This window comes from Filicampus tigris, chromosome 4 (assembly GCF_054856515.1).
Source record: "Filicampus tigris isolate MCC_2025a chromosome 4, RoL_Ftig_1.0, whole genome shotgun sequence".
Classification (NCBI taxonomy): Eukaryota; Metazoa; Chordata; class Actinopteri; order Syngnathiformes; family Syngnathidae; genus Filicampus; species Filicampus tigris.
This window is the reverse complement of record NC_141220.1, coordinates 27938586-27948895: the sequence shown is the minus strand read 5'-3', so window position 1 is coordinate 27948895 and position 10310 is coordinate 27938586. Positions and strand designations below refer to the sequence as shown.

Below are 10310 nucleotides of genomic sequence, written 5' to 3'. Positions count from 1 at the left end.
TGCAAACAGGCTTCAAGCGGAAGTCAAGCCAAACATATTTTTTTCGAGAATATGTTCTATGCAAGCCCACCGGTCGAAACAAGGCATTCTGGTAAATATTGCGTTTGTGGAATAAGTGTTAATCCACTCGTTTTTAGCCATCTCTGGGGGCGGCCATTTTGTCGACTGAAAATGACATCACAACTACTCAGGGCTCAGGTAACGACCAATCACGGCTGACCTGTTTTCTGAAGCTGGGCTGTGATTGGTCGTTAACTGAGCCCTCAGCAGTTGTGATGTCATTTTCAGTCGACAAAATGGCCGCCCCCGGAGATGGCTAAAAACGTGCGGGTTTTGCCGCTTAACTCATATTCCACAAACGCAATATTCATCAGAATGTCGCGTTTCAACTAGTGGGCCTGCTGGAACATATTCTTGAAAAAAAATATGTTTGGGTTGATTTCCGCTTTAAGACAATAATGTAACTTGTACTCTGAAACGGATTACATTGCGGTCATAACAAACAAGCTCAACGGTGTTGACTTTGTGTGCAGGCGGGCACGGTGAGGGACTCCATGGCCAAGTCGTTGTACAGCGCTCTCTTTGACTGGATCGTGTTCCGGGCCAACCACGCTCTGCTCAACAACAAGGACCTGGAGGACAATTCAAAGGTGAGACGCGTCCATCCCTGCGGGAGCGCTGAGTCCGAGTCAAGGATGTGCGCGTCTGTGTGTGTGTGTGTGTGTGTGTGTGTGTCAGAAACATTTGGGCAGATGGCATTGAATTCCCTGTCAGCTCACGTTACCCCCCCTCTGGTCCTGCGCGTGCGTTTCTGTGCGCGCCTTTGTTTTCCCTCGGCGCTGACGTCATGTTGATCACGTCAAGGTGGGTCGATGCGCTTGCTCTTCTTATCAAGGTTATTGTTCTTCCCTTCCAATAACATACTGTACATAATGACATACCGTGGCTGTAAAGGAGGAATAAAGGATTTCTTTTTCAAAAAGGGACCGCCTGTATTTGACAGTCCTTTTTTGAAAGTCCTCATCTAAGTGCTCTCCTTCTTCGGACTGTGCATACTCATGAGAAATCAAGCCGTGGAGCTTAAAAGGTACTCAAGAATATTGACTAAAAATGGCTGCAAATCCTCACATAGAAAATAGATATTATGTGCACGTTTGGCTTCAGTTGCAAAGCATCAAGTCAGTCACAGTTGAGACTTGAATATATGCCTCAATTTGAAATAAATCCGAATGAAATTAGCAGTGGCACCGCTCAGTCACTGTGATTAAGTTTCAACTTGCAACTTGCAGCATTTCCACCGGGCTGTCCGGTTGGATTGTGTATGTTACTCCCTCATTTGGTCAGCTTTGCCAACACTGGCGTGTCGCAGCGTGAGCTTCGTAAATAGATTTGTCACAGCAGCTTGAGTCACTTGGCGAGTCAATTCGACAACCAAGAAAAACGGGAAGTTTTCTTTCAAACGTAGGATTTTTTTTTTTTTTTTTTTGCTCGCCGTTTTATTTGGTCAGCCTAATAGCATAGTTGCCGACGTCCTCTATGAAATTTTTCGGAAAGCATGAAAAGGGTGCAGTGTCTTCGATTACCATTACCTGGCTGAGAATCTACGCAGACATGAAGAATAAACGGCCATTTTTTGCAAACACATTGGTATATTAATTGACAGTGGCAGTTTGTTAAAAAACCTTGGTTAAAAATGAACCTAGTTTATTAAAAGAAACATTTACTTAATAAAATAAAAAAAACATTGACGTGGTCTCACCGTTGTGCATCAAGTGCAAACTTCTCAAATTGTTCAATCAGAAACCTGCTTCAACTCATGTTAGGCCAACCTCCTAAATTTGATCAATTTCATATTTGTTCACTAATCGATACTCTCATCCATGCGCGTATGTTATTTTCGTCAATGACGCCGGTCAATAGAAACTGGCGCCATTCATGCTGACGAATACGTGTGGCCTCCCTCCAGGTCTTTTCCATCGGCGTGTTGGACATCTTTGGTTTTGAGGACTACGAAAACAACAGCTTCGAGCAATTCTGCATCAACTTTGCCAACGAGCGGCTGCAGCACTACTTCAACCAGCACATCTTCAAACTGGAGCAGGTACACTCTTGCTACATTTTACCTCTTCGTTTTTATTTGATCCACTTTCCCCATTTTGGGATCATTTTTCCAAATTTTGTGCGGAAGGTCCACTTCATCACACTTGAAAATCTTGGCGAACGTCTTCCCAAAACAGTCCAACCTGTTGTACCAAACAACTTTTTTTCCTTTTTTTCCTTAATCCCTGTAGGTGAAATGTGTCCCGACACTTTTGTCCCCTTAGTTTATTCTCGGCCAACTGCATTAGTAACCGTCAGCTAACTGAGCCGTGATCTGTTGTGACATCACAGCAGCGGGCGTGCCATTGTCTGCGGGCTAAAAGAGAAGAAGACGTTAGAAATGTTCCGGAGTGTCGAAACGCAAGTGAAGGATGTGACAAGCTGCCATTTTGTTGCCTTAGTAGTAGGGATGCCCTGTAATCGCTTTTTTTTTTTTTTTCACACCCAGTACGTCAACAATTACTTACTCATAGACGATGGCGTTTGCGCCGTTATGGGAGTGAACACAGCTGACTTGCTTCGCGCCCGCTTGACGCAGCTCCTCTTATTCCCTTTAAATTCAGTGAGGCGCACGGTCTACGTGGCGCGGAAGCATAATGGCCACGCTCACTGGAGTCCACTTGGCGCCCACCTTCCACCCCGCATGGCGTCCATGTGTGACAAGCCCACACGTCCGTGGAGCTCAGAATCTACCTGCGTCTGAATCAAATCCACCCAAATCGCATTACACCAACTGCGCCACAACTTAGACCTGCTTCCACTTAGTCTAAAGTCTAGTCCTGTCACCAAGTTGTCAGTTGCTCCAGGGGCGTGTCATAGAAAATGTCAGAGGAAAATATGTCACCGCAATTCTCAGTGTCTTCACGTTCTCAGCGATTATCTTTCAACATGTGTAGTGTATTTAGATGCCAAATGTCTGAAATCATTTTATGGGCTCAGGCTGACATGTTGTGATGTCTTCTTGCAGGAGGAGTACCGAGCCGAGGGCATTAGCTGGCACACCATCGACTACATCGACAACAGCGGCTGCATCAACCTCATCAGCAAAAAACCCACCGCGCTCTTCCACCTGCTGGACGAGGAGTGCAAGTGCGCCACCTGCTGGACGCGGCGGGATGGGGAATTGGGAAGCGACTTTGTCCTCATTTGTTTGCTGGTGTTGTGACTTTTTGACTGCAGCTTCCCTCAGGCGTCCAATCAGACCTTGCTGGACAAGTTCAAGCGTCAGCATGAGGGAAACAGCTACATCGAATTCCCCGCCGTCATGGAGCCCGCTTTCATTATCAGACACTACGCCGGAAAAGTCAAGTACGGAGTGAAGGTGAGCTTGTTTGTGTTCCCGAGAAGCTAAGCCCAAAAAGTCACAAGGGAGTCTGGCGATTTGCTTGGGTCATTTTTCCTTTAGCTACCTTCCGATACTATTCGAGGCAATTCTGATACGCTTGAGCGCGGTTACAATATGATACGGTATAATTCCGTTTGCGATTGGCTTATCTTACAATTGACTCCAATTCTGATCGTATCTGACTCACTCCGGTTAGATTGCGAGTCACTCCAGTTACGATACGGTTCACGCCATCTACAATACGATTGGCTATAGTTACGATTTGGTTCATCGCAATTCACAAGCTAGTGCAATACGATACAATTGGTTCCACTTACAATATGAATCGCGCCAGTTATGGTACGAAATAGGTTGCGATTCACTCCGATTGATTCCCTACAATGTCACTATGACTCACTCCAATTCCAACGCAATTGACTACGATTACCGAGATGCCTGCCGATTCAGTGGCGGTTTACTCTACAATCCGATTCACTCCATGACACGATATAAATCACTCCGATCCTAATACCAATCCATGTTCACATCACGACTAACTAAGATATTTCTGCTGTTGGTCTACATGGCAGCGTGCCATTTTTTTGTGGTAATTATGTGCGTCATTGCCTTCTTTTCTTGATCAATACACAAAACAGAACCAGAGGGGGGGAAAAAAAAAAGCGGCACATGCCAAACTTTTACAGAGAGCATGAAAGCGGCTTTTGTCAAGGCAAATTGTGTTGATGCAGCACAGCTAACGTACAATTGGCCTACTTCACAGATGAACCATCTTTTCTCTCCTTTCGTCCAAGCCTTTTATGAACTTTTTGTCGTACTACCGACCTACTTTTTTTTTTTTTTTTTTTTTCTTCCCTCCCCCTGCCAAATCTAATTCTCCCGCTCGCCTTCCAGCTGCGCTCTGATAAGAAGCACATGTGCTGGAAGCGCTCGAGTGTTTTGGATAATACGAATCCGTAGCAGTCGGTTATCCTCGGCGGCGGTGAGGTGTCCTGTGTGTTCTGCGAGATACGTCTGGCTCACCGGTGACGTGGAGAGAAGATCCACTTGGAGCGCCGGTGTCCAAAGTGCGGTCTGGGGCCATACTTTGCCTGTTATGCGGCCCGCAGCTGTGTTTTCATTGGCCGACATGCGGCGGGCCGTGCATTCGGCCGTAATACCACCGCCACTATCGCGTCGCAAACTCACCATCAGGAACCATCGGTGCGGTAGGGGGGGAAAAAAAAGAAAAAAAAAGATACCTAACGATTTCCTGCCGTGTTCAGGACTTCCGGGAGAAGAACACGGACCACATGCGTCCCGACGTGGTGGCCTTGCTGAAGAGCAGCAAGAACGCCTTCATCTGCGGCCTGATGGGCATCGACCCGGTGGCCACCTTCCGCTGGGCCGTGTTGCGTGCCTACTTCAGGGCCCTGGTGGCTTTCAGAGAGGCCGGACGCCGACACGTACACAAGAAGACAGGTCCGGCGGCTGCTCTTATTCATATTATTTGTGACCGATTCATCGTTTCGATACATTGCCTAACTTTACATTGTTTAAGAAACCTTCAACGTTCCCGCCTCTCAACGGTAAATATTGTCCGATTTCTGTAGTACTCCACGAAAGCGGACTCCAATTCCAATGTGTCAGGATATGGCTCGATGCGACTCCAGTTCTGATATGATTCATGATATCAATAACGATGTGATGGCATGTGTTACAATTATGATATAACTCCGATTTTCAATGTGTTTCACTTGAATTTCATGGTGATTCACTCAGAATTGTGACGTGATACAATGCATTATAATTACAACCACACGATTCGCTACAATTTTCCAATTACAATACACGTCACACACACTGTGACAACGTGGTTCACTTCAGTTACAATCCAATGTGATTCACTTTGCTTCCGGTACAATTTTCTTCAATCGTGATGCGATTCACTTCAATTGCGATGCGATTGGCTCCAATTACAACGCGATGAGATGCGATACAATTCCGTGCAGTTTTGATACAATCCAATATGATCCACTGCGATCACTTTGTACAATACGATGCTGCACAACACTACGATTTGATTGCTTCCGATGATGAGATTCACTTCTGTTACAATGCCATGTGTTTCATTCTGATCACGATACGATTCGCGCAATGACGATGCAATGCATTCTGAATTACTATTTGATTTGATTAACGTCAGTTGTGACGCAATGTCATGCATTACGTTCCACTCTAGTTACGATTCGATTCACTCCAATTATGATGAGAAGGGATGCAAAAGTAAAGATTCTTTCCTGTTATGATGTGATTCACAGCAATTGTGATGTGATGGGAGGCATAAGATTGACTATAGTTCTGTTAAGATTTTCTCTGGTGTCCATTACGATTTTATACGCTTTACTCCAATTTAAAAACTATACAATGTGACGTGATTCACGCCAGTTATGGTACGATTCTCTCCTACTACCACGCGAAGCGACACAATTCACTTGATTCGATGATTCACTTCAGTTGCGAGGTGGCAGAATGTGACACAATTTATTACAGTTCTACTACGATTGTCTCAAATTAGGATACGCGAAACTCCGGTACGATTTTGTGTCCAGATTTGTTGCAAGCCTTGCACGAGCCCCTACGAAATTTGGTCACCGACAACACCGAGATGATTTACGACACAGATTGTTAAAAACGAATTAAATTAAAAAAACAAATGTCAAATTTCTGCATGTGATTTCTAGGTCATGATTCCACCCTCCCCTGTGCCGCCGTCAAAACTGTCGACAGCTTCAGTTTCCTTCATCACCCGGTTCACCAGAGGAGCCTCGAGATCCTTCAAAGGTGCAAAGATGAGAAATACAGTAAGTACTGCTGGTCCAAAATGCCGTCAGTTAAATGGTGCGCAGGATTTTTGAACAGGTCCAAGTTGGTTACATTAAAGAGGACATTAAAGAACAAACGGTACTGTGTTGCAATAGCGGAACGTCGATTCCTGCCACAAATTGGCCGCTACGATTTGATTTAAGAGGAGAAATTTGTCCAGACTCAATTAAATTACACTCATACTGGTCATGTGTAAAATTGGCCCGCTTTTCGGGCCTTACAAATTCCTGTAAGCGCCCATCTCTAATGTGGTTTTTGGAAGCTGCCACCTTGTTAACGAGCTTTACAATGGCGTCACATTTCTGAGGTGAGTTCAAGTGAAAAGTCTCAGAAATCAATTCCAGGTTGAGGCCGTCACTTGCGGTCAGTAGCACGTGAACTGAGAAGCTTTTATTACGGCAGCACACCATAAGAAATAGAACCACGGCCGCACAATTTCCTTTGTGACTGATCGGAAAAAATCAATGGAATGCGTCCCCTGCGGACTAGCAAGAAGACTGGACGACCTTCTTTCACATTTGCCACCTGTATAGTTATATTCCTACGTCTTGATAAATGGAATCTGATTTTTGTTCGGCAGAAACTATGCAAGATTACAAAATGGCCCAAATATAGAAAGAATAGGAAGCTTTGTTGCGCATAGATGTTGATGTTGTAAATACGTCAATAAGTGTGACAGTGATTCACGCATGAAAGATTTTTCCAAGGACATCTCGGAAGAGAAATCCCCTAAGATTCCTGGCTAAAGGGGATTTCCGTCGTGTCGGAAGTCAGAATACATGTCAAAGTGAGATGTAATAATACTGCCCGATTATGGAAGTATTTGTTTCAAGCAAAACAAAGGCTTTTTTTTTTTTCATGTAAAAATTTCAACAACAACTTAATATCAAGTATTTGTAGTATATATTATTTCAATCTGAAATTTTATATTTTGACTTGCTTTAATTCAGATTTTTGTGTTAATTTTTTAACATTATTTGTGTATTCATTTTAATTACTTTTGGGAAAGATACAGTAAATACTGTTTTAAAATGTGTTCCATTTATTTGTATTAAATCAAATGTAAGACTACTTTTGGAATAATATTAATTTGAATTTATTAGCGATAGTCAAATAAATCAATTGATCACTAAATATTTTTAGATTAATAATTTAAAAAATCTGTCATTAACCTTTTCATCAGTTATGAAGTGAACCCCCCCCAAAATGTTGTAATTCATAAAATGTTCATTGACTGGTTTGAATTTTGATCAATTATTTGATTAGAATTATATACATTTGAATTATTATATGACATTTTACAATATTTTTGAATAATTATACTGTCCATGCAAGAGGACGCCAAAACAGGCATAACCAAAGCAATCTACCTCTTTTTTTTTTTTTTTTGTCCTCATAAACTAAAACCGTCAAATGTTCAATTCAACACATACTATTAAGTCACACTTTGTAACGTAAAACCACACCTCAGTGGTTGGCAAAATGCCCCTGATTTGTCAAGTGTTTTTGGTCCCGACAAGAGAGAAAAAACAACGCTTGAAACCTCCAATCCAGGAAAAGGCGCCAGTTCAGGATGCGCGTGAAAGTAACAGAGCCGCACGCTAAGTGATTTGATGATTTACTGCACGTTTGGACAAATCCAGTCATCAGTTCATCGCTCGCGTTCGTTTCCGTTCCGCGCAGGCATCACCAGGAAGAATCCTCGCTCTCCGCTGTCAGATCTTCACGGCGCCAACACCCTGAACGAGAAAGCCAGCTGGTGAGTCCTCAAAGTCCATCCGTCTCTCTTCTTCGAAATCACCACGTTAGTAGCAGCGGACACGTGGTCTTCCCTCGTTTTGCTTCCATCGACACATCCGCGACGATTGGAAGCCCGTCTTGTTATTTCTTGGCTCTTCGCTCCCCCTCCGCCGCAGGGATGGCTTCGGCGTCGGCTGCAACGGTCGGGGCCCGAGGTCGGGGCGCCTGTCGTCGGCGGGGAGCCCGGCGGCCCTGGGGGAGGACGGCATCTTCGTCAACTCGGCCAACAGCAAACTCCTGGAACGAGCTCAGGGAATCTTACTGTGAGAACCCGAGCCGGCGGGATGCAAAGCCAACCCTGTCAAGCCCTCTTTAGAATTTCCAAATCCTCAAACCTTTTGCAACAAGTGCAACCTCAAAAAATAGTTCTCTCTCCAAGTGCCACCATCTTGACCGACATTGAAATACAGTCTGTGGTACATTGTTTGACGTGACGACTGAGCTTAAATGCAGAAATCATTTTTCCCCATTGAAATGAATGCAAATGCAAATAATCTGTTCAAGTCCCCCAACAATTCTTTTTCAAATAAGTTTTCTCTTGAGAAAAATTGGAAAACTAAAAACAGAGTAATATTTGCTCCTCACATAAGCAGCCAGCAACGATGGGAGCGCAAAACTTCTTCTTCGGTGGTGTCTGTTGGCGGTGGGCAAAGCAGCTTTATGGTGCAAACCGCCGCCAACAGATATTGTCCCACAACTGCAAGGAAACCAAATTGAATTGATGATGGCCGGATGTTCTGACGTTAGCCACCGCCATCTAGCGGTGGGAGTATGAAATGCACTCGCATCTCTGATTTTTGCCGTTAGGGGTTTTCTCGTATCTCCAAAAACGTCCGAGTCAAAGCACTCGTATCTCAAGGCACCACTGTAGGAAAAATGGAAAAATATACTTCAATATCATTAATCGAAACAAACGTTTCAAAAATGTCCCGTTTGAAAACAAACTATTGTCAAAGATGAAATGCAATTGCACCGGTACTTAAAAAGCTGAACTTAACAAATGTATTTTAATTGATTAAGAAATATTTCAGTCGCTGTGACATGTGGGACAATTTGAACATTTAACTCAGAGAGAGGTCACATACCATTAAAAGTAACTTCCTTTTTGATTGTTTAAGTTGCTGACTCTGCAATTTCTGCTAATAAATTACCTTTACTCTCTTTTTTCAGAAGAAACAAAAACTGCAAAGTCAAGCCCAGCCTGCCCAAGGTGGGACACATCTTCAAATTGTTCACGATCACTATTCTTATTATGTTACACTAATGTTATTTTTTTTCCCCCCTTTTAAATATCGGTAGCACTTGTTAGACGTCAAATCTCTGCGCCACCTGAGCAGCGTGACGCTGCACGACCGCATCACCAAGTCGCTGCTTCACTTGCACAAGAAGAAGAAACCGCCCAGCATCAGTGCACAGTTCCAGGTCAGTGCTCGCTCTTTGGTGCCCCCAGCTGGACATTTGTAGGAAATTACACAAGTCTGAGTCGTCACAGAATTGAAGGACATCGTCTCTCCCATGACAATTCCACCAATCCCTGCATAAGTACGGAAACAAGCTGCTCTTGTGCAAGTTGTAGTTGTCCTGAGACAAAAAGTAACCGAAGCTGTAGTAAAAGTGATTGCTCGTGAATATACTTTGAAATAGCAAATAACTGTTTTTCTTTCTGTCTCTCCTTCTTGATGACCAACTTGCATATCATATCAGATATCACAAAAATCAGTTTTAAATAAGCTTTTATTTGTTTGACTTTATATTTTTAAATAGCAATAATTATGCTCTGAACCTGTCTTAACAGACACGCAACTGTGTGACCTATATCTTTGCTGCTGTAACACTGAAAATGTCCCCACTGTGGGATCAATAAAGGCCTTCTTATCTTATCTTATCTTAACAATGTTACTAAAACCTTTTTGAGCCTTCTATAGAAAGAGAATAAAGTGAGCTACATGACTCAGCAGAAATGACCTCATCTACCGAATTTTCTCGGAACATGTGAAGACCGAGGCCAAGTCTTCATTTGTTTTTGTTTTTCTGCCATAATGGTGTGTCACTCAAACCAACGCAGCCCTGTTACTCATATTGACAGATTAAGACATTAATATCAAAGATTTTCTTTCTCATTTTAGAGTTAACTTTATTTACCAGTTAGCATAACAGTTAGCGCAGCTAGCATGTACTGTTCAACAAAAACTTTTTGCAAAAT

At 43.3% G+C, this 10310-nt stretch overlaps 1 protein-coding gene across 10 annotated transcripts in view; it reads left to right on the top strand.

Annotated features, from left to right (window-relative positions):
• The window catches only part of LOC147149252 (unconventional myosin-IXAb-like), a 95645-nt gene that overhangs the window by 62539 nt on the left and 22796 nt on the right, over window positions 1-10310 (top strand). For all 10 annotated transcript variants that reach the window (XM_086027463.1, XM_086027462.1, XM_086027467.1 and 7 more), the window contains 10 exons: window positions 534-650; window positions 1967-2101; window positions 3068-3189; window positions 3280-3421; window positions 4708-4903; window positions 6166-6285; window positions 7991-8066; window positions 8224-8370; window positions 9278-9317; window positions 9407-9529. In XM_086027463.1, coding sequence (XP_085883589.1) covers window positions 534-650; window positions 1967-2101; window positions 3068-3189; window positions 3280-3421; window positions 4708-4903; window positions 6166-6285; window positions 7991-8066; window positions 8224-8370; window positions 9278-9317; window positions 9407-9529 — 1218 coding nt within the window. The remainder of the gene's footprint in view (window positions 1-533; window positions 651-1966; window positions 2102-3067; window positions 3190-3279; window positions 3422-4707; window positions 4904-6165; window positions 6286-7990; window positions 8067-8223; window positions 8371-9277; window positions 9318-9406; window positions 9530-10310) is intronic.